At 41.9% G+C, this 25,084-nt stretch overlaps 1 protein-coding gene across 2 annotated transcripts in view; it reads left to right on the top strand.

Annotated features, from left to right (window-relative positions):
• Positions 1 to 2,752: 2,752 nt before the first annotated feature.
• The window catches only part of PMEPA1 (prostate transmembrane protein, androgen induced 1), a 78,940-nt gene continuing 56,608 nt past the window's right edge, over positions 2,753 to 25,084 (top strand). For both annotated transcript variants that reach the window (XM_074288678.1, XM_074288677.1), the window contains exon 1: positions 2,753 to 3,283. In XM_074288678.1, coding sequence (XP_074144779.1) covers positions 3,181 to 3,283 — 103 coding nt within the window. In that variant the 5' untranslated portion in view covers positions 2,753 to 3,180. The remainder of the gene's footprint in view (positions 3,284 to 25,084) is intronic.

The raw sequence follows: 25,084 nt of genomic DNA, 5'->3' as shown, positions 1-25,084 counted from the left end.
AGAGGTGCTATTATTCTCCTCATTTTTAAATTGAAGAAACTGAATCAAAGGCTAGGAGACTTGCCCAGGGTCACACAGCTAGGAAGTGTCTGAGACTAAATTTGAACTCAGGCCCAACACTCTATCCACTGGACCATCAGCTGTCTCCAACCATACTTGTTTGTCATCCCTCAATTGCTACTTGGCTTATTTTCATAATTAATTTTATCATCTCAAACTCTTGAATAATCCAAGAGCATGTTTATACACTTACTTGATAGTTAATAAAAATTTTACATATTTTTTAATTAATCAACTAATCTCAGAGCCTCTACTCCAGTTCATCAAGTTAATATTCATTTAATAAATTGGGAAAAAAACTCCTTTCCCAAGAGTAGTTACTCAAATTCTATATTTATTGGAGCCTAATTTCTTCAAACTGATCATTAAAATTGCTTCATCTAGTTTAACAATAAAATATATGCAGATAATATAATATATGCAATAATAAAATATATGCAGATAATTCTTTATAATATTTTAGTTGGGAAAATGATCACAGCAGGTTATGCCATCAAACCTTCATTGTAACTGCAGATGACTTCTTAACATCTGAGAACTCATTTCTACACCATTTAGTTCCCTCAAGATAACAAATAAACATTGTTTCTCCTTTCTGTCTTCTCCAACTTATCTCTAATCATGACTGAAAAATAATCACATCTCTCAAGTCCTCACACTTAATAGTCTCCCTCCAGAATTAATCTTAATAAAATGTTCTTCATAATGTTTCTTTATAAAATAATAGTTGACAGTTCTAAAAAGAAAGAAATGTCTCTTCACCTTCTTTCTGTTTTCCCTATAGTTTATCTCAGATCAAAGTTAAACTATCTCTAACACACACATACTCTCCCAGACTCCAGAGGGAGAAGTATCTCATAGAATGACAGTTACAATTGTCATCCCCTTGGCTTCTCTCCTTCTTAAAGAGACAGTAGTAGTTTCTGTGCATGTACACATGCAGTTTGAATGTTCATAATGTACTTATTGCCTTTGAATTAATCTGCTCTAAATTTTATATCTTTTGAGGTTCACTCATTTTACATCGTGAGCTAATTTTAACCAGCTACCAAATTTAAATTCTTCTCAAAACAATGGCTTTTGGGGAGGGAGGGAGTCTTTGTCTTTACTAAAATTAGAAGTGGTGTGTAATAAATTCGAAGATATTTTTACTTGGTAAAGAATTAGCACAAAATTCAATGTCTCCCAAACTCTGGAGCATAAATTCCCATTTTTCTTCTTCTAAACATCCATTTCCTATCTCTTCACTATCCCTCTCCCAAATATTCAACTTTCTGTCCCCCACATCAATCTACAGTCTTGATAGCTATAGGAAACTTTTTAAAAAAATCAACATTTGAAATTCGTATTAGTTACTATCTTGCCTTGTCTCAGAATTTTTTTATTCCCTCTCCTTCCCTTCCCCCTCTATGTGTATGTGTGTGTGTGTGTGTGTGTGTGTGTGTGTGTGTGTATCTCCCCTCTCAACACAAGACTAAAGCTTTCAAATAAAACTTAAGTGGAAAGAGCGAGGGAGATTTAGGCCACAGTCTCCAAAACATATTTACACGCCAATAGTCTTTTTCAGGATTTCTGCACTTCCTAAAATTGCTTAGACCCATAAATAAAAATAATGCCTTCTAACATGTGGCTTCCTTGGATCCATTCCTTTTGTTCCTTTAAAGAATAAGTGAAGGACGAAGTCCTTTTTTGCCTCACAGTGACCCGAGGTAAGTCAGCCGGTGCCAAAGGCACCCGTTAAAATGTGAGTCCCACCGTGTTTTATGGGAAGGGATGGCTGAAAAGCGCCGCTGGGTAGAGAGCAGAGGCGCTTTCTCCATTTCGCATTGGTACTGGGTATGCCGGGGGAGAGGAGGGAGGCTGAGGGGAGTCTGCTGAGGAAGAATGGGTGAGTAGGTGTTCTGAGCTTCTCCCAGTCTTTCCTCCATGAAGCCCTACCTGGGATTGATAACTGCCCGCAAGGTGAGGAGCACTCGTACTCCGCTCCTCTCTCGTCCGCGCGCGCGCGCGCGCGCGCACACACACACACACACACACACACACACACACACACACACACACACATCCCACCCCACCACCCCAGCTTGGATCCCAGTGCGTAGGAAGTTTCCAAATAGGATAAGCCTGAGGGGAAAGGGGAGAGCGGAATAAAAGAGCCTGCCATTGATAAAATCAACTCTCCTTTCCCCATTCTCCACCATTTTCGCCAACCTCGTCCAAAAGACGGGGACAGGGACCCTTGGAAATAACTCAAAATGACATTCATTAAGCAACTGCTACATAAGTTAATGAAGTCACCGCCACCGCTACCGCCACCATCGCTGGATATGTTTTCTTCCTTCCGAGTCTGGGAGCATGTCTGTGTCTGTGTCTCAAGTCTGCGGGTGGCGGATGGTGGTGGCTTTGCTGCATTCGGGAATGCATTCTGTCTCTTTAAGAGACAGTTTCTCTCCCCCCCCCCCCATTCATTCCGCGCCCCCCCTCTTCTTTCTCGCGCTGGGAGGGAGAAAGGAGGGGGTGCGGGAGAACCTCGGTAGGGATTGGTGCAGCCGCCAAGGCTAGAGGGGGGCTCCTCTGCTCCTTCCTAGACTCCCTCCCCCCCCTTCGCCAGTGCGGTGGAAAAGGGCAGTTCCGTCTAGCGCTGACGTCAGGCCGTCTGCCTGCCTCAGTCCCGTATCTCCATATGAAACCCAATCTCCTTGGACTTGAAGGAGGAGGCGGAGGAGGCGGAGTGGCTGGGGAAGCCGCCGCCGGGAGTCCGTCGCTCGGTCCGGCCAGCGCAGAAACAGAGTAGTAGCTGGGCGCTTTCCGCCAGCGCTGGAGCTAGGGAAACTTACCGAGAGGCTGGAGAGAAGGGAAGCCGGGGGGAGGGAAGAAAGAGCAGCGAGTCCTCCCCCCTGTTTGACTGTTTCTTTCCCCCCCACTGTTTTTTGGGTTTTGTTTTGTTTTTTAACTTAATTTTTCTAGAATTGTATTTTTTTAAGAGAGAACAGCGCATTGCCTTCTCTTCCCTTCCCGGGCTGAAGCAGCGGCAGCCGCAGGATCCTCCTTTATGTGGTGCCTCCCGGAGCCCCCCTCGCTCTTCTCCAAGTCCCCCGTTTTCCTCTCCCTCCTTTTTAAATGTATAACTTAATGGGTCTCAACAGCACCGCGGCCGCCGGGCAGCCCAATGTGTCCTGCACATGCAACTGCAAAAGGTCTTTGTTCCAGAGCATGGAGATCAGTGAGTATCCTATCTCGTCTCGCTTCTCGCTCGGGTTCCCCGCGGTCCCGATCCCGCAGCAGCCTCCCTGGCTCCTTTCCTAGAGGACCCCTTGTCTGGTAGCCTTTCTTCTGCTGCGCTCTCTCCGGTGTTCCCTCTTCTCCCCTTAACGCTTTTCTCTCCTCCCTCTTTCCTCTCATCTCTTTTCTTTTGCTCCCTTTCCTCTCCTCCTTCTCCTCTTTTCTGTCCACCCCACTTCTCCCCTCGCCTCATTCTCTTCTCTTCTTTACTCTCTTACCCAAAACCTACCTCTTCTCACTTCTTCACACCTCCGGGTTCTTCTCGCCTCATCTCTCCTTACCTCTTTTCGCCCCTAAGCTCCCACACGCCAGCCCTCTTTCCTCTCGCTTCTAACTCCCCTTTCCCACCGGAGACGCAGGATGTGTGTGTCTGCCTGCCCGTCTGTCCGTCCCGTTTATCTGTGTCTGGGATGTTCCCTGAGCCTGAGAGTGCTTTCTGTTCCGGCGTCTCCCCCTCGCAGCCCCGGGTAGGAGCCCAGGAGTCTGACTTTGGAGAGGCGGAGGAAGAAGGGCCACCGGGCAGGTGGTGTGGGGGGTCACTGTAGTCGAGTTGCTCTCCCTGGTGCTTCCTGTTCCCAGATCTACTTCGGAACTGGGGGCCCTGGTCAGGGCTTATCCGCTGCCACCTGAGTCTCTCCCTTTTCCTCCCGGTTCTTCAGCCCCGGAGACAGCTCGGGTCAAGCTGCTTCTCCCTCCCAGCGCTCCTTGGATTGTCACCTCCTGCGGAGTCCCTGACTGGGGGCGCCGAGGAGCTGGGGGGTCCAGATTTTGGAGGCTCTGGCCTGGGGGCTGCGGTGGGGAGGGAGGGAAGCTCGGCGGGAAGGCGCGCGCTGCCGCCGCCGCCGCAGGTCTCCAGCTGGCGCGATTCCCGGCTTTGTCCCCACGGTCCCTGAGCGAACTCAGCGGGGTGTGAGGAGAGGAGGGAATGGGGCGGCGATAGCCAGGCCCGAGAGCCCGTTAAAGCCCCAACCCCTAGCGTGAGCTTCGGCCACGGCTTCCACTTCTTGCCCCCAAAGCCCCTTCTATAGGTATCGGACCCTGAGCCCGGGAGACTTTACGGATCTACCTGGAGGAGGGTTTGTTTCATTGGGAAAGTGTCCCTCTTCCCCATTCCCCCGGGACTGTCTGGTTTGCTGCGATTCCCCCCTGTCATCACCCTCCGCCCCCTTACCCCTGCCGCCTGTGAGGGGGTGCCTTCTTCTACAGCTGTGAGTGCCCTGGGGAGCGCTGTATGTGTCGGGGAGGAGGGGGAATCATTGAAGTTTCCATTTTACTTCCCTAAGGGGCAATAATGATGGAGCAATTAAACGTCCTCCTTATCAACTTAGCTGGTAAAAATGTCCTTCCAGACAGACGTTTGAGAGAGAGAGAGAGAGAGAGAGAGAGAGAGAGAGAGAGAGAGAGAGAGAGAGAGAGAGAGAGAGAGAGAGAGAGAGAGAGAGTGTGTGTGTGTGTGTGTGTGTGTGTGTGTGTGTGTGTGTGTGTGTGTGTGTGTGTGTGTGCCCTGCCGGTGCGCTTCTATAAATAGCTCAGGTCTGGGCAGATTGGCAATGTCTAGCCAGGACAATGGCTACACGAGCCCAAGTTTAGGGCACCTTTTGTTGATGCTGGTAGTGCCCTTTTGGGAAAGGGCAAGGGCCAAAGCTATTCTGCTTTCAGTTTGCAATTGAAATGTCAGAAAGGAGTTCAAGACAATTAGAAAATATCCATCATAGAGTGGCTAGGAGCCCCTCCCCCTTCGTAGGAGCCCCTAATAGACATTCCACTTAGCAATCCCTTTCCCCTCCTCCGGTCCTTTGTATTTTTATGGGTCCCTTAAGTATTTTGGGCATTTTATTTGTATAGAATTCCTGCCTGAAATACTGAAATACATATGTGTAGGTGAATACACAGGCACACTTTCCCCTCCTCTTTTCCTGAAGGTTAGTCAGGATTATTTCACATAAATATTTTCATATTTCATTCTCCTAACAATGGTTAACTACCATTTTTATATCACTTTAAGGTCATAGATTTACAGCTGGAAAGGACCTTAGACTTCAAGTAATTCAATACCCTTATTTTACAGATGAGGAAACTGAGGCACAGAACATTTAAAATGACTTGCTAAAGGTCACACAAGACAGTAAACAGTAAAGCTGAGATTCGCACCTAGATTTTCTGACAACACATGTACCTTTTTTTCCACTAAGCTACTTTTTACCTCAGAACAACATTATGAAGCAGATAGGATTGATATTCTCCCCATTTTAAAAGGAGGTTGGGAGAGATTGTGACTGGGTGAGCCACACAGTCTGTCTCGACTTCGGGTTTAGTCCTTTCGTATAGTCACTATACCAGGTTGTCTTTTCTTTAACTTCATTTGCCTATCAGTGTACACTAACATCAGGTGAAAAATTTGTTTGGGGTGTTACATTTTGGGGGAAGTTGAGGAAAGGAAGGTGGAAGTTTGTCTAATCTGTGGCCCCTTTTACTCAGGTCAGGAACCTGCTTTGGTGTACAGATCCAAGTGGTGCTTGCAGGGTCATGGGAGTACCACATTCATTAGCCAGATCAACATAGTGTTGCTACATATTAGACAGAATGCTTGGCCAAGATTGCAACCTCACTGTACAGTACTATGCAAAAGGTAAAAATAACAAGGGGCCCTGCCTTCCCAGACAGAAGAGAAAGTGGAGCTGCTGTAAAGAGATGTTGGTTTGCTTTGGTTACGAGACTCCAGACATCCCACTCCATTCCCTCCAAATAATTAAAGTCCTTACTAAGGGTGCTGGGCAGAGTCCTTCTCTCCCTTGGCCTTTACTATTTTTTCAAAGTCAGGGCAGTTCAAGTGGCAAAATAGCCCACTTAGTTCTCCAAAGGGCCTTTGTAAATTCCTGAGACATAATTAAATGCCTGTGAATATTATTAAAATATGTTCACATGTGTTTGGAAACAAAAATCTCACCAATTTTAAAGGGCTAGTTACATTGTATTTCATTTTTCCATAAAACATTATGCTGGAGGGCCACCAAACTGCTGTTAGCATTAAATGATATGTTAACCTTGTGATTCTGTGTTTCAGAACTTTATCATCTCTCTTTTCCTCGAATATCCTTTCAGGGTCTTGCATCTTACTTTTTTTTTTTTTTAATTCATCATTTTTATTTTTGTCCCTTCCTCTCAACTAATCAGCCATAATGATGTTTTGGCTGACACGGAGACAGTCTTGTTAATTTAGTTGTCTGCCCTAACTGTCTGCTCTTCCAAATAGACTTCATTTCTCACTTCTGATGAAGTGAGGCTCTGGGGAGGCTGACCTACAAGGTTAGCAAGGCTCACACTTTTGCCAGTCTTTTAGGTGTTCTAATTAGTTCCTGCATTCAATATATTTTTTAAACACAGCCCTTAATTATTTGAGGAGAGAAAGCTGGAAAAGCAAGGGATCATCTTAAAAATGGTTATCTGTTACAAATACTAATCAGATTTCCCTAAAAGGTTGTGGTGTGAGCTAAGATGTTCATTCAGGTCTGTGTTCAGGTCTCTTTATACTGGGGGGGGGGGGGGGGGATTTAGAGAGTCCTAACCAAAACTTCTCAAATATGTTTTCAAATAATAGTTTGCAGTTGGATTTAAGAACAAGGCACTTGAAATGGGTCAGGCTTGTAATTTTTATTTTCAGTTAACATTTACAAGTAATGTGGTTGACAGAGGTACTGGACAAGCCGTTTTATCTAGACTGTGGCTAGGTTTTTTCCCTCTCTGTGTTTAAATTTCCTCACCAATAAAATAAAGGAGTTGGACCAGATCTCTTCAAATCAATCAATCAACAATAATTTATAAAGCATCTGCCAAATATCCAGCATTGTGCCAAAATCTAAATATCCAAATGCAAAACAGTTCTTGCCCTCAAGAAACAGGAATTTCTATCTCTTAACTGAGTATCTTCTAAAAATCTCTTGCAGCCTTGTCATTCTGTGTTCTTAGATCCCTTTTCTCCAGGTGATTTTATATTCTATATACAAACCCTGCTAAAAGCCATTAGAAGGAGCTGACTCATACACAATAGGGTCAGACCTTATTCCTACCTTGGGGATGAATTCCTGGCTGCATACTCTCCTAACTGGTACTACTGGCATGCTTTGGTTAGATCATAGAATTACAGAATGTTAGAACTGGAAAGAACCTTAGAGATAATCAGATGAGGAAACTGAGTCCCAGAGAAGTAAAGTGACTTCTCCAAAGCTGTACAGAAAAGCAAATCCTCAAGTACAATTGCCTGAGGTTCACTCTCTAGTTCTTTGTATTGTGTTACTCTGCCATGACTTCAGAACAATCAGGTTGACCCTTTATGAGGAATATCCTAGATTTGAATATGTCCTTTGCAATATATGTACATTTAATCTGGCTACCATTTAGACAAAAACTAAATTGGATTGCCCTGTTCATGTAATTCCAGGGTGCCTGATTAAGCCATTAGAATTCTTTGACTAGCCAATGGGGTAGTTTGAGAGTCAGAAAATACAAATTTTCATTTAAAATAGTTTGCTACCCTGAAAACAGATTGCAATGGAACACATCTCTTTTTGAGGAAATGGGGGGTGGTCCCTGGGATTAAAAGCTGCCAAATGCTAACAGATTTCAGATCAAAAGACAGATGTTTAAATCGTATACTTTTGAGGAAAGAACTGTTTTCCTGTCAAGTTTGTGTTTTGTTTTGGATTTGGGGGGGGGACTCTCTGGTTGACTTCTTCTTGCTAGAAAAATAACCCACTGGCTTTTTATTGATATTTCTGATCTGACAAATGATAAGAAAAATCTGAGGGCTGTAGATCCTAGGGAGTATTTTGACACATATATCTGTTTATTCAACAAGTATTTCTTAAGCACCTACTACGTGATTTGGTCACCTGGTTGGCTCCTTCCACCTGTCTCACTTGAATGTGTATTGCTTTACAATAGGGGCAGTTGGGAAGCAACTAGAGTGGAGTGGTAAAATCTCTGAATTTATAATCAGAAGATGGGAAATTTGAATCTTGGCTCTGTAACCTACTCAGCTGTGTGACCTTACACAGGTCACTTCACTTTGCATTTGAATTGCTATATAAATGTCAGGTATATAAATCCAATTCTTAAAAAAATCATCTGCTGGCCAGAATTTTGCTATTTTGTCTTTCCAAAGGAGCACTAAATGACTTTATTGTCAGTGATTCAATCATTCATAGATTTGGAACTAGAAAGAACCTTAGAGGTTATCCGTCCAAACCCTTTACCTTACAAGTAAAGAAACTGAGTCCTAGAAAAAAGTTGAATGACTTATCCAAAGCTATACAATTAATTATTATACAAAACCAGGATTCAAACTCATGGCTTTTGACTACTAATTCAGGACAGAGCTGGGATTTGAATCCAGTCCTCTGGGACCAATTCCAATATCCTAATTTTTTTCTGTATTGTACTTTTAGCATAATAATCCAGGGATTGGCAAAATATGGCCTGTGAACCAAATCCTGCTAGCCAGTTGTAATTTGCTGACCCCCACAAATCAAACATTTGCTTTCTTGACAGTATGAAAGTTTTGCATTTTCTATTTTGCCATTAAAAATGTCTGGTCAGGTTACTTTTATTAACCTTCAGATTAATTCACATCCTCCTATCCCAGGGGATACATTTACCGAGTATTTTCTGGGGAGAAGGGGAGGTTCTTTTGATTGGTTAAAGAAGAGTGAGATTATACTGTTAAATTATTATATCTTTTTAAAAAACCTGGTGATTCTGGATTTGGGTTTTGATTTGTTCAGTAATGGTGTATATAGTATAATATCCAGTATTCACTGCTGAACGGTTGACCACAAGGGCTTCTGCTACTTCAAATTCACATAAACAAAAATCAGCTCAGGCTTGAAGGGTTTGCCATCTGCCTAGGTTGAGGAAGCCCTGCTGATGAGAAAGGATCTGTGATTTTAGTATTTATATAAAAATAAAATCATGCCTGTGAATCTTTCTCCTAATACACATATATTGTAGGGGGAAGGTGGGGTTAGCCATTTTGAGGCCATCTTAATTTCAAATGTATTTCAGTTCTGGGCAAATAAAGCAAGTGGTTTCTGTGAAGGATAAGGTTTAAGGATACAAAAGCAACTGTTGAATTACTGAAGGTTCAAGTCTGGCTTTCTCAGTGACTCAGGGGATGAATCTTCTTGTAGCCATACCAGTCTCTCCAGCCACCATTTCCCCCCACCCCCACTGTCCTGGTTAAGCCAGTTAAAGGGTTCAGGGTAATAGGTCAGGGGTGAGCTCAATATTTGCTGAGTCTCTAAATAACTAATTATTCCTCTCAACAAACAGTCATGCTATACCCTTCTCACTTTGGTGGCCAGTTTCCCAGTTCTCTGGAAATGGTTAAAACCTCTTTTTGATGAAGGGAAGAGAAGAAAAAACCTCCCACAACAAATGGCTCCTGGGTGAGTTGTGTAAATTTATGCAATAGCCTTTCTAAATGAAAGAGTCTTGCTAAGTTGTTCCTGAAGTAGGGCTTCTCTTGTGCCAAAGCCGCTTTTGTGGGAGTGGGGTGGAGTGAGGGGGGGGGGCTGCTCCAAGACTCTGACTGTAAAAGTGTCCTGAAGCCCAACTTCAGGGACAAGTCACCAAAGGGAAAATTTACACTATATTAGGTCTTTTTCAGAACACCTGAAACATTAAGAATTATCTGTAATCCTGAATTCTTTTACTGATGGAAAAAAAAAAAGATATCCCTTGTCCTTCTGCAGCTGAGGGAGGCTTTGGAATAGTTGTTTTGTTTGGGTTTTGTAAAGGTTATTGGTTTTCAACCCCAGAGAACTCTCCCCTTGCATGGGTGGTTTTGCATAGAGAAGTTTTTTGTTGTTTTTTTTTTTTCCATTTCTGCCCATTTTCAGGCATATTATTTTGAGGGGAAAAAAGATTTACAGGTGATTCTGGTCGTGCCAAAGAAAGACAAGACACTCTTACAAATGGATTTCTTAATTCCAGTCCCTTGCCAGCCTTTGCCTTTCCTTGTGCTGCATTCAGGGGGAAGAATGAGCCTGAACTGACAGGCCATTTTAAGAGCTGTTGTCAAGTCAGTTGGTGTGCTCACAGGTGTGAATGATGATGACATCTTCCACCTGCCGTCAATTAGGATTGTGGGGATTTTCCCCAGTAGTCAAGACAGGCTACAGTGACCAATCTGTTCTCTCCCCTGGTGTCCCTTGTGACAAACCACATATGTGCCCCCCACATGTCAGGTACTCAGTTGCTGCAGCTGCTGGTGATGAGTGATTAGAACTACAAAGCTACCTTTTCCCTGTGGTCTCAACTCTCTTAGTGCCATGCGCTATCTATTCAGTTAACTAGCACAAACCAAAGGATCAAAAATGGAGAATTTGTTTGTTTGGCCTGTGTTTGGCTCAGCCCTTCAGGAGGATGTCAGTATGGTTGTTTCTAGGATTTTTCACTTAATTTGACAGTAACAGTGTGGGAAACAAAAGTAGAACCCCACAGGGTAAAAGGATAGCTTCTGATCCTGATTTATTCCAATGTCAGGTCACCTCTACGTTGAGGGTCCTCCCATAGATGGCCAAAGATAATGACAGGAAAATGAGCAGACATTCCATCTGACAGTCATTTATGGCTTGAAAAGGAAGAAGACTTTCAAATCTCAAAACCCAGGATTATAGAGGTCTGGTAGAATAGGGACTGGTGCTCTCTCTGACAGACCCCAAGGCACAGGGCATCAGAAAGACCCAGGTTGAAACAAATTCTCTGGTACTTTTACTAGATGGTATTCTTGCTGAGTCTCAGTTTCTTGACCAGGAAAAGAGAACTAATATTATTATTGATAGCACTTCAAGTATTGTAAGTTTTCAATGAAACAGTGGACATAAGGTGGTTTATAAATTATATTCTCTATGTAAATGTTAACTTATTATTATTAGCTTGCTTAAACAAATCCTCCCTTATATACATTGTTATTGTGTGTCTTGCAGCACCATATCCAAATCTTGAGATTATGGACTAAAACATTCAATGCCTGAAATGATTTTCAGTGCAAACTACTTGACGGTTTATAGCTAACTCTTCCCTTGAGTGAGGAGTTAAGGTGACATTAATAAGCAGATTTTTTGACACCTCATTTCTTGTCAGCCTGTAGCACAGAGGTGTTTGTTATCAACCAGAATATGTCATTTTGGAGAAGTTACCATGGGTTATTGTGAAGCCTCTGGAATTAGCTTGCCAACATGGGCTGATGCTGAAAATTAGGCCCCTGTACATTTGAATTAAAGGTTTGGGGGTATCCTTACACTCAGGTGGTGGAGTGCATCTAGTTTTCCAGTCTTCTAAGTTATGATCTTTACATTTTTCTTTGTCAGGTTCATTAGAAAGTAATTTAAGTCCTACCATAAAACTACCTGCCAGTCAGATCAGAGATAGCAGAGTTAAAGCTGTCAGGGAACAAATGCAGAGATCATCTTGTCCAAGACTTTTTTTTTTTTTTTTTTTTTTTTTAATAGATGGGGAAATTGAGGCCCAGAAAGGTAGTAAGTGGTCAAGCCATGATTAGAAGCTAAGTTGCCTAACTCCAACCAACTCCAGCATTTGGTTCATTCCAGTGCATGGTTTGGAGATAGGGAGGGAAGAGGAGAGAGAATCCAACAATCATTACTTGTCCTGGACATTAAAAAAAAAAAATCATTTGAAGGGTTTTCCATTCACTTGGTACTTGCCTTTTTTGTGTGTATGGGTCTTGTTTCCACTAGAAGGTTAAAATTTTCTTTGAGAAACTGGGATTGATTCTGTATATCCAGATAGTGAATTTCTTGAGGGGTTATTACAAGTTTGGGGCCTTACATACAGAAGTATGTTGACTGTTGACAGCCATATTTGAATTTGCCTTTTACCTTGCTTGTAGAGTTAGGGCTACAAAGCATTTTAGAGATCCACTAGTCCAAACTCCCTCCTTATAGAGATGTGGAAAGTGCAGGGGGAGAGGGGGGAAGGAAAATGAAATGATTGGACATGGTCACTAGGTAACACATGGGAAAAAGAACCAGAATTCATGTTCTCTGATTCTCTCTCTTGTATTCTTTCTACTGAGACATACTGATTGTTCTGATGTAGCCTAAATCTGAATATGTAAATTCCTATTTTTCTGTGTTGAGGGAGATGAGAAAATAATACTAATAAAATTTTTCCTACCTTGAAACCCAAAAATCAGTCACTAGGTGCCGGTCCTTTGAGGGAAGTTTTGGGCTGGGGATGGGGATAGAGATGGGGAGCAGTGTCTATATGGAGGATCTGGAGTCCTGATCCTCGTTAAACATTCCTTATGAAATCAAACCTCCCCTCCTTTCCCCCGTGTTATCGCACTTTACCAAAATGGGTAGGTTTAAATGTTTGGGGAAAATTCGCATTTATTTATGGCTCTCTGGGTAATAGAAATCAATAGAAAGTGGTCTTTCAGCAGGAAAACTGTGTTCCTTTTGACACTTTTAAGGGCTTCAGGTCTCTACATATGCAACCACCCACCAATCCATTAGGGCTAATTTCTTGGCACTGGACTTTGCAAATGATATTTATGGTGACAAGAAAACCAACCTCCCTGCAGGAAGCAACAGGATGTAGATTATATGACTCTAGGCTTTGACTTCACCGAATGAAAATTCTCCCATGTGTACAGTTGTTCCTTTTAGAAATGACTTGGATACATTCCTATTAATCTTATCTCTTTTCTATCTAGGGCGTAGCTCATAGACTTGAAAAGGACACTCCGGCCTGCAATACCCTGAGGCTTTCAAGGAGTTAATGTGTGACACACATATTTGAATGAATTTTAGCTGTTTTCAGTTACCAGACTAAAACTGATACATTTGAAGGGCCTGCGGATTTAAGAATATAGCAGTCTGTTCCTGTTCAGAGTCTCACTCCTTTCAAAGAATTGCAAATTTTGGGGGAGTTTTTGGAGGGGACAGGGAGTGGTAAAGGCTCTGGGTGGGAGAGATAAATTGCTTTAGAATCCCACAAAGTGTTTCAAATGAACTGCTGCAGATTTCAGACATATTGGGCAATTCACAGAAGAAGACTTTCTTTCCAGACATATTTCAGCAGTAACCATTTATCATTATTATATATCAGTAGGTTTGGGGAACTATTTTTTACTAAGAAAAAAGGCTTTAATTATCGGTAACAAGCACAATCCCCAGACAACTTTGTGATCTGCATTTTTGTGTGTGTGTGTGTGGCATTTTTTCTGTAGTTGAATTTTTGTGGTATTTTTTGTTCCTTTTTTTTTTTTTTTTTTTTTAATCTCTTCAAGTCAGCATTGTACTAATTCTCTTCTTCTTAAAGAATCTTTATTCTTGGCTAGATAAATCAATAAAGTCTTTCCTTTGTCCTTCTACACTGGGTATACTTTGGACAAATTATCAGTTGCCACAAAGTCGAGAATGGCCACCTTGGACGTAGTAATCAGGGAGTTTGAACATTTGCTTCTAATTTCTACCAGCCTCAGTTTCCTTTAGGTCTTTGACAAATTGCTGTGTCTGCCTCACATCCTTCCTAGTTATTCTTACAGCCCCTTCTGGCTAGGATTGAAGTTAGTTTCTCTCCTATTTGGCACATTCCTACAATAGAAAAAGGAGATTTTGTGGGTGATCTTAGTGACAAATGGCAAACATCTAAGATTGTGAGTGAACATTTTCCTTCCCTCCCTGGATGATTTCCATAGCTTTCCTAAAATGTCACTTGTATGCATCTGAAGTAAGAGTTTATTCAGATAACCATTTTTAGATATTGTTTTTATTCCACATTTTTAACCACACCCTGAATTTATCAGGGAAAAGATTAAAGGTTATCTTATCAACTGAATAACAAAAGACCTATTCAGATCAGCTTTTTGTCCTTTGGAAAGGCTAACCAAGCCCCTGCCAAATTTCAATTCATCTCTGAAAAGTTGAAGGAGCAAGTATGTATATAAATGGAATTTATTTTTCATTTAAAAAAAAAAAAAAGAAAGAAAGAAAGCACCACCACCCTACAAGAGTTTTTTTGTTGTTGCCAAGTTAATCATGGAGGACATTATTAGAAAATTTGTATCTCTTTTGATTGAGGAGATTCTTTGCTCCTTGACAGAATTTTCAAGTAGATATGTGGACATGGCAAGAAGGGATCTTTAACCAGCACAATCCCAAACCTCCCAAATGCATCTTCAAAACATAAAACCAATATACCCAATGTCTCTATAAAGCTACAAAAACATTATGAAAAGTGACAACTTCAGGCAAAGGTCTGAGTCTATATAGCCTGGGCCGTCTCTGAGCTTGCATGTACTGCCTGCCCTGGCTGAGGTTTTCCAGTTCACCATAGTTCATGGAGGAACCTTTCTTGCTGTCCTTGCTTGGGAGCTCCCTTGAGAAAAGACTGTCTGTATCAATAAGTGGTGACGTGGCATTTCAGACAGGTGTGCCAGCTTAGGAGTCAGCTTAAACCCATGAACCTTCTCCTGCCTTGGGATCCAAAGGCTTCTTGAATTGGCTCTCCAAGGGGGAGGCTTTGCAGGCAAAGACAATTATGGTAGGGTTTTGTTTAGACTTTTTTTCTATATATCTCATTTTGTCAGACCCATCTGCCCTTTAGGCAGAAGGATTTTCAGCCCAAATGATCTAGAAGATGGCTTGCCCAGTTTGATTAAATTCACAGGTGTGTTGCATAATCCTCCCTCCCTGTCACCTGGCCTGTGGAAACACAGCTCAAATCTTCGAGGTGAACCCTGGCTTTACACCCCACCTCCACCCCCAAGAGCTTTTAATTCAATAAGCGTTCGCTGACAGACAACTGAAGAACGGGATCAAGTACAATACAAACCGTTCCTGACATCTACTCTTTGAGGGCCATATGCCTTCAGAGGGTCCCACCTGAGCCAGGTGGCACACATTCAAAATGGATTTACCTGGGCTGGGAGGGGGGACAAGCCAGACTTACAGGCCTAATTTGGAGGGCACATTTTTTCTTAGGATTCTGTATGGTCAGAGCACATACCACTTTTGAGTTTGCATTTTTTATTTATTTATTTTTTTTAATAGAATATAAAGCATTTGATCTCAAACATATCCACTAGAAGGAAGTTAAAAGGCTGTGGGAAACTTTTTGTTTGATATGCATCCTAATCCCCTGAACAGAAGGGAATCTTTATTACAGTTCCACCACAGAGCCAGTTGATCTTTCTTGGTGTAAGGTTGTTGGTTTGGAGGGGTAGAGCGATGAGGAGGAACTATGCTGGAGGAATCAGTAAGAATTTGTTACTACTTGGACATTGGCTGACACTAGGTGACTATTCTCCATTTTCAGAGAGCACACAGGTACACACCTCATTAACAATGCTTTTCCTGTGTAATTGCAGCCTTGGAAAAGAAAGCCTCAAAAAACTGTATTTTCCAAAGATGGAGAAAATGAAATGATCCATCACTGGAAAGAATCTTTCTTGTGCCTCTTTTTTTTGGTGCTCTCATTTTCTTCTTGCTGATCTGTTGTAGCAGGTTCGTTACTCTATCGCCTAAAACAATTTAGTCAGTAATAATTCTGTAAACCGATGAATCAACTTTGCGCAAACACCCTGAGTAATTTCTTTGTTCTTTTCTTTTTTACTTTGTAATTGGTGTCTGTAGAAGCCCCGAAGGTTTGGTCTTGTGGAAAGCATGATTCATTTATTGGTGTCTGTGCCGCCTAGTTATCATTCAGGAGTTCCAGAGTGCCTCGGCAAGCCAAGGGTGATTCATACATGGCTAAGCATACGAGCAAATGGGGTCACGGCCATCTGCAGAAACTTTTCTAATCTATTTATGGTATGGGAGAAAGAAGTGGGTGTATTAAGGATGATGGAAGAGGTGTCAATTACATTGGTGCATAGAACCGATTAAGTAACACTAACCATCACTTAAAAACCGCTTTCTGTCCACTGCTGGCGATCGCTCCAATAGATCATGGCTAAATGCGCTCATATCTGTTTAGTGTATCAGCCCTGTGTGTTTATGGATGGCGGTTTCTCCAGCGGACAGACATGCTCCCGAGGAACTCATATGTCCCCAGAAGACCCTGAGGTGAGCTCAAAGTGGCCTTTGCCAGTCAGACCTGCAGACGGATAAAAACAAGAGCTTTAATTTGCTGTTGTTGATTTCTTAACATATCAAGCATATCTCTGGAGAACACTGGAGGAAAGCATTTGCAGGAAGGTTTGCAAGACTTTCAGGCCCAGGCATTTGTCTCCAAGAAAGACTCCTCATTTTCCACCCATTTCACTAACAATGGCAATTATTAGCTATTTGCATAATACTGCAAAGCAGTATAAACTCACATAGTGGTGCTGATTTAATTTAATTATAGTAGTCAGTTTCTGCTCTGGATGAAATGGCTGCTGACTTCCTTGGCTTTGAAGGGATTAAAGTTTATTTCCTCTTTATCCAGAGAAGGTGATGATGAAGGAGGATGAGGATGAAGAAGATGGTGATGGATGATGATAGTGATAACTCACGTTTCTCTGACACTTTCAAGTTTACTAAGCACTTTTCTAAAAACAATTCTGCAGAATAGAGATTGCAGATGTCATTATACTCATTTCTCAGAAGTGGACACTTCAAGAGGTGGGATGATTTGCTCACAATCACATAAGGTAGGAGACTCCTCTTCCTGAGTTCATATCTGACTCTTACCAGATTGTTAACTTGGGCAAGTTATTCACTTCTGTTTGCCTCAGTTTCCTCATCTGTAAAATGAGCTAGTAAAGGAAATGGCAAACCCTAAAATATCTTTGCCAAGAAAACTGAGAAATGGGATGATGGTGAGTTAGATATGACTGAAGAAGGACTGGACAACAAAATAAGTACTGGGAAAGGCAGAATTTTTGAACCTAGGTCTTCTGATCTATGTCCTACCTACAAAATTCAGTCACCTTTCAGATGGCCACTTTAATACACACACAGAAAAAGATTCTTCAGAATCCCTAATCTAGTCCAATTGCATTTTTTCATAAATGGGAAAATCGAAGTCTAGAGAAATTAAATGGGTTGCCCAAGTTCACACCACTAATGAGTAATAGAGGACAGGAGATTTGAACTCCAAATTTTTTTGTCTCCAGGGTCTCCATTACTCCACACTGTTCTCCTTTAAGAATAACTGAAAGGTTGTCCTCCTGGCCTTCTGTCTGCTAGATCATCATCAATCCTACTTTATATCAGCTTTAGCAGAACCGAATTGGGTTCAGTTCAGACCCTGACAAGCTCTAATTTCAATCTAAGAATTGTTAGTGTGAAAAGCATTACCCAGAATGATAAAACAAGACCTTCTGAAATAATAGTATAGTAATGCTAGCTTTCTCCAGAGATTTAGAAAGCTCCTTGACAGAATACATAATTTTTCTTATAGTATAGCAACTCTTCATTTTACTTAATTCTTTTATTCTATGATTTTCAGCCTTATGTAATAGAAAGGAAACTCAATCTGGAATGAGAGGACCTGAATCTTCCTTCCTTGTATCACCACTATGAGCCTTTGGGGAAATTATTTACCCATCTAGGCCTCAGTTGCTCACCTGTAAAATGGGAAAGTCTAGACTAGATAATTTGTAAGGTGTCTTTGTCACACAATCCTGCTTAAGGCTTCCAGGGCCAGGCAAGAAAGGCTGCCATCCCTTTTCCTCTCATAGTACCTGTAGGAACTCTTGGCTGGTGCCTGACATTTTTGCCATAATGGCCTTATACCTTTAGCTTAAAAGGGTAAAAATCCCTGGAAGGACTAACTTTTTGAACTGTTATCAGTCTTCGAAAGAGTTTGAAATTATTTTCTGAAAGCAGATTCTAGTAGGGGAAGAGAACATTGGGGTTCTGGGTTTGGCTGAGAAGAAAGAAAGTTGGAGGCTGAATGTCTAAACAAAGTCAAATTCTGTCTCTTTCAAGTTTTGTCTCAGGCTAGCTCTGGTGATCTTCCCAACCCTTTATTTTATGTCAACTTCGGATGTACTCTAGACTCTGAAGGGCAAGCAACAGAATCCAGTCACTTGATTCACTTTCTGATTTCTGCTAATTCATCTGATGCTTTTGGCCTTTATAAAGTAGTGTGATCTGATGAAAAGAGCCCTGTAATCAATCCAAAGACCCAGGTTCCAATTGCAGCTCTGTCACTCACTAGCCATGCAGCCTTGAACAAGGGCCTCTGGTCACCTCAGTTTTCCTCATCTGAAGAAGTGGAGTGTGTTCATCATACCTACCTCCTAGTGTGCCTAGAGCTAAATGAGCTTATATATATATATATATATATATATATATATATATATATATATATATATATATATATATATATATTGGCATATATATATATATATATATGTTAGTCTCAAAGCACTTTGTAAATGTAATTGATTGAGCTTAAAGGTAAAAAAATTTCTGAATGAGGACCACCATATTTCACTAGGCAGGGAAAAAAACCCAATTAATACAGTAGTTACAATCCTCCTGGAAGGATTTCAGATGCAGTGATGGCCAAGTCACAGGGAAGGAAGAATTTTAGAATATCATGATATTTAAATTGTCATGAATTCAGTTATCATGTAAGAAAAATAGGTGGGCATCCAAGCTCTGTGCATGAAGAAATCTTATTAAAGGGACCTAGGGCTAGAGGAAGCTTGAGCTAGATAATCTATAAAGAAAAGTGAACATAAAGTTGATGTTAGAACTAGGAGAAGCTTTAGAACCTAGAACACAGAATGTCAGACCTGGAAGGAGCCTTGGAACATAATCATTGAATGTCAGAACTGAGAGGGACCTCAGAAATAATTCTAGACTTTTCATCATCCATGGTGAGAAAAAGAAAGCCCAGAGAGTAGAAATGAGTTGCTTAAGGTTGCTCAGCTAATTAACATCACCAGGGAATAAAACCCAGGACTTTTGGTTCTTCATATAAGGTTTTTTAATCTGTCCTTTTAAGACCCAGCTTCTTAAACTGTGGCTCGAGACCCCATATGGATTCTTGTAATGGAATGTGAGGATTATGAAGTTATGATTTATTATCTGTAAATGTTTGACTTGTATATCTAATTTATATACCTCTATCCTCAGAAGAGTGTAAAAGTTTCTCAGGTGAAAAGATTGTGTGACTCTGGACAAAGTCCCTTTACCTCACTGTGCCTCAGTTTCCTCATTTGTAAAATGTGGTTAACAGTAAGACTCAGGGGTAACAGCACTCACCTGTCAGGGTTTTTGTGAGGATCAAATGAGATGACCATTAATTGTAAAGGGCTTTGCACAGTGCCCAGCACATAGTAGGTGCTTAATAAGTGACTCATTCCATCCCCTGGTTCCCTTTCTGGTTCAGAAATGGACCAGACGAGTTGATGGCACTCTCATTCCTTCATGGGATCTGCTTCTGTCAGTCTTGCAGGTCAAAGGTTTACACCAAGGCCAGATCTCCGCAGCTTATCGAGGCAATTAGTCTGCTGGAGTCACACCACCCAGATTTGCTCTAGGTCACGGGTGAAAGCTGTTAGGGGAAAATGAAAATGATTGGGGCCTGCCTTCTTTACCTGGCTTAGCAGGGATCCCCGGGCCGTAACCACAAGTTGATGAGAGTCAGTCAGTATTTGTTACATGTCTGCTCCGGCCTCCCTGGGCCAAGGCGAGGCAGCCTGTGCCCTGGAGGAGCTGCAGAAGCCCCAGACGGAGACACGTGTCAGATTCTCTCCCCCTTCTCCCCACTTTCACTACCGAGGAGACAATTAGAGGAGGTAGGCCATTTATTTTAGGTCACAGGCACTGCAGAGCAGAGTTCCCCTGCTTCCACATCCAGCCCTCGGCTGCTTCTGGCCCAGTCCGGCACCAAATGTGGGCAGCCTTCCATTACCGCTGGGCCCTCGGCGCTCCCTGTGCCAGAGACATCCAGCGAGCCGCAGCCAGCCCAGAGCATGCGACTTCTGCCGGGGACTGACGAGACCCAGGGGAGCAGAGCTGCCGAGGCGCAGGGAAGGCCACCCAGGTAACCAGACTCCCCCGAGCTTCGTGGGTCTGTGGCTGACTGGCTCTCCCCCCAAGAGGCCCTGCAGCTCTCACATGGGGAGAGCCATTGGGCAGCCTCAGAGGCGAGGCTCGTGCTGGGATGCTGGGCCTTGTCAGGAGCTCCTGGCTGCTCTGCTAACCAATGCCCCTAGAAAAGAAATAGCAACTCAGCAAAGGAATGCTTAGTTTATTAGGCCCCGATTCTCAGTCATTTGGTCAGTAGGCATTTATGAAGCACCAACTATATGACAGACAGAGCTGTTAAGTAAGCACTTGGTCATGGGCAAGACTCTTAAAATGAACATATTTTCTGCCCAGTAACAGTAACTGCAACAATAGCAGGGAGCCTCTTGTGAGGCTGGCCGATTCATTTCCTGTAGGCTGGCCATCCACTTGTCCTTTTTCCTTTTTATTTTGTCTCATAGCATGCAGGGAACTTATTTCGCAAAGTGGTGTGTTTGCTGGAATAAAGTGGGCTTTTTAAAATATCTCAGGGTTACACTGGGGGATCCGAGTCACCGACAGACATTCTCAATTGGCTGTGTTCATGAAAAGCGTACCAGTGTGTTGATCTGGGCTGCTAAGCCCAGTGGGACAGGGCCTTTTTCAGACTATGAGGGGCAGAGCTTCTGGGTTCTACGAAGGTCTCACTGCCCTCTGTTTGATGTTCCCTTCTCCTTCTCCAGTACCTCCCAGGGATTCTCCAGGACGCCTGGCGTAAAGCCTCCAGTTAGTTTTCATCCAGAGTTTCTTCTGATCACACCCTAACTCGGGAATGGTCTTCTCTTTTTGTCAGCCAGTCTAAACTTCAACTACATGTGACTGTTTGTCTCAGAATCTTAAAAAGGGCAGAGTTGGCAAAATAGGGAAATTGAGGAAGTTTTTCTCTGTGACTTTCCCTCTACTCCCATGCTTTTTCCAATGTTCTGTACCCTTAAATTGCCCTCAGATTTTAAGGTGCCTGCCATCCTAGAACCAAAAAAAAAAACAAACAAAAAAAAAACATTTATACTGAACTATTAATACCTTGATATTTTTCTTTTATTAGGAATAAGTAATGTTTTTAAGATGATGGAGAAAGCAATGCTTAACTCAAAAGAGTCAATCTCTAATAGTCAAATTTTGGACACTATTGAACTTAGTGTTTCAACCCTCATTGCTTCTCACCTAGAACTCCTATCCATATTAGTTTCCTAACTAATTTCCTTGGCTCCACTGCTTCCTCACCCATATGTGTTTCATACTATTTTTTTTTCAATAGTCTTCTAGTCAAAGGTAAAACTTTGATTTTTGTCACTTTCTCTGCTCAAAAATAGGACAACTAGGTGATAGTGTGGATAGAGTCCAGCCCTGCAAGTCAGTGGGATCTGAGTTCAAATCTGGCCTCAGACATTTACTAGCAGTGTGATCCTGAGCAGGTCATTTAACCCTGTCTACCGGTTTCCTTCTTTGTAAAATGAGCTCAGAGAAGAAAATGGCAAACCATTCCAGTATCTTTGCCAAGATATGGGATCGAAGCGAGTCAGACATGACTAAAATCACTCAAAAACAACTATTCGAATCCCTTCAGTGGTTTCACATTGTCACAGAATCCTGGCAACCAAGGTCTTCCCCAGTCAGGCTCATCTTGGGTCACCCCCTTTGATATTTTCTATGTTCTAGTCAGATTAGACTGCCATTTGCATTCTTTCTCCACCTGTTTTGATATTGTTGATCAAGATGTGCTCCATCGCTTGAACAGCCATCTAGGATCTCTTATCTATTAAATTCTCTCCATTCCTTCAAGGCTCACCTTGGATAACATCTCATCTCCACAGTAAAGCTTTCTCCAAGCCCCCTCTCCTCCGCCCCAAAAATTTCTTATAGCAATTTTCCCAGATCCTACCTTTGTACTTATCTCCTTGTTGCATCATAGTTACTTGTGTCGTGTCTTTTTCACCATATTCTAAGTTTCTTGGAAAGGATCTGTGTCACATCTGTCTTTATATATCCCCGGGGCCTAGCACTGAGTTTTGCAACAGAAAGAAGGTGCTTAATAAATGTTTGTCGAATGAATTACTTAGATGCTTTTGAAAGAGCATCTGCCAAACATGGTGAGGGTGACACTCCTCTGCTGATTCAGAAGGTCAGACTGGCTCTTAACCTAAAGGTCATATTTTTGTGCCTTCAGTCCCTTAACTTTTTCTGACGTTAAACAGTTCCAAGGCTGTGTCCTGCCTTCATTTGGGGGCTCAGAAGTGGCCGGCCTGTATTCCTCTTTTTTCCTCTCCCTTTCTGGCTCTGCAGCCACACATGCCGCCCTTCCCCTGGGAGCTTTCTCAGTGTGCATCTCACCCTGGTCTGCATTCCCTCTTCTGTAGGTGATGAAGATGTGGGGGATCCCAGACAGGGATGAATAATGTCTCAAGGAGTTAGTCCTCCAGGCACAATGAGCCCAGTGCTGCACATCTCTTGTGATTGGCATCCCACCTGAAAATGCTCACTCCATCTTTGAGTATTCAAGGTGCAGTAATGTGCAGTGGGCTAAGCAAAAACGAAGCAAATGACCTTAGTTCTAAGATTGTCTGTTTCCAAGGGCTTCTCCTTTCTGTGCTTCAACTTCCATCCTTCTATTTATTCATTCATTCTTCAACAAGGTCTTTGTGTAAACCACCAGATATTAGGTTCTAGGGGAGATACAGAATTGAGATAAGATACCATTTTTTCCCTCATATAGCTCATGATCTAATGTGAGGATAATGTACAAGCATAGATAACTATAATTTGATTCATTAGTCGTATTCAGCATGCATAGTGTGTGGTGGTAAATGTTTAACAACCAGCTCTCAAAAAACAAATGTACACATGACATACACTTAAGTTTAATTTGTATTATTGACATTTTCTCCGTGACTTTCTGAACTTTAGATTTTCAATCATATAATAAATCAACTCGTGATTTATAGGTGCTGATTTCTGAGGTATAAAAGGCTCACACTAGAAATTTAACCTTCATCTCTCACAAGCTTGTTAGAGCTGGCTCCTGTACATCCTTCCTGTGTACTGGGCAAAAGAGATACAAACACAAAAATGAATAGCACAAATACATAAGTGTATCAGAGAGTTGTGAAAGCACAGAAAATGGAGGAGTTGGGATAGATTAGAGATCCTTTACCTTTTTTATCACGGAACTCCTTGGCCCTCTGGGACATTTTATGGACCCCTTCTCAGAATATTGTTATTAAATTCATAAAATGAAATACATAGAATTACAAAGAAAACTAATCATATTAAAATTGAGGCATCAATTTTCATTTATTTATTTATTTATTTATTTATTTTGTAATTCACAGACCTCCCAGTTTCAGAATCCCTTAACTAGAGTCCTTTGTGGTTTGGATAATTTGTCATGCTTGGATTCCTTGTAAAATGTTCATATCTATTTGGGAACACAGGCATACATTATCACCTAATCCTGACAAACTATTCTTGTGGTATCCACCCCCCCATTTAATCTTTGATTTCTTTTAACTTGTTTATTTCTTTCTACTCAGATCCTAAATAGGCAGGGATGCAGTATCTTTTCTCTGTGTGTGTGCTTTAATAAATAATTACAGATCCTGTCCCTCATGCCGAGTTCAAGAAAGTATTTAGCAGTTTGTACTTCTCAGATCACCCAGGCTTTTTAGGTCAGGGTGAGCACTGTGCTAATGAGGTCGAGGTCTTGTACCTCATCTGGGACACAGAAAAGAGAAAAAGGAAGCCTGTTTCCACGGATTTGTACCCTGGGCTAATTGTCTGATGCTTCCATTCCGCTTTTTGCAGCTGGCATTAGCCAAGAATATGAATGGTTTGGTGCAATCTGTCTCTGCTCCCTGAAGGAAACACAGGTCCTACTTTTGGGGAACCAGTAGCATCTTTACCTAAATGGAGCCAATATTTTTAAATTTCAAGATTTAAATATTCAACCCCCACTTCAAGCAGTTGATTTGATAATAGTAATTACTCAATTTTCTATGCTTTCCTCAAGAAAACCCTGTCAAATCAAATCAACAAGCATTTATTAAGCACTAAGTTCTAGGCACTGAACTAAGCCCCAGGAACCCTGTGAAGTATGTATTGCAAATATTATTATCTCAATTCATTTTTGAAGTTTTGAGGAAACTGAGGCTCAACTTTGGACAAAGTCATATTACTAATAAATGTCATAGTGGAAATTAAATCCCTGACTCCGGGAATAGTGTTCCACATTGCACATGACTGGGCAAATCACCTGGACTTTTATAAATTTTCATATCATACCTCTACTCCTTCACTCTCCCTTCTGCCCAATAGTCATCCTCTTCTAATATTCTTTCATTTTTCATAAGCTTGTGAACACCTAGAAATGAGTACTCTTTTCCTTCTGATTGGTTTGGATTTTTCTGAAGCAATAACAACTCTCCAGCTCCCTAAAAACAAGGACACTTAAGAAATATACCAGATACAAGTGTCTTTTTGTTCCTGGGAACTCCAGATTTTGGGGTTTCTGCAATTCTCCAGGTTTCCTCTGCATGCCTTCATCCTAGTCAAGGGCTCACGTGGCCACTGCTCCCCATTATTTGGGGATTGCTGGGGAAAGTAGAAAAGAAGTCATTGGGCATACATTCCGTGTGGCCAATCGGGCATGTTGGCTGGCAGGGGTTTGGATAGAGCCACGTTTATTTTTGCTATTTTTAAACCAGTTCTGG

The sequence above is a fragment of the Sminthopsis crassicaudata genome, chromosome 2 (genome assembly GCF_048593235.1).
Source record: "Sminthopsis crassicaudata isolate SCR6 chromosome 2, ASM4859323v1, whole genome shotgun sequence".
NCBI lineage: Eukaryota > Metazoa > Chordata > Mammalia > Dasyuromorphia > Dasyuridae > Sminthopsis > Sminthopsis crassicaudata.
Note: the sequence above shows the minus strand (reverse complement) of the source record. Positions and strands in the feature narration are given on the sequence as shown.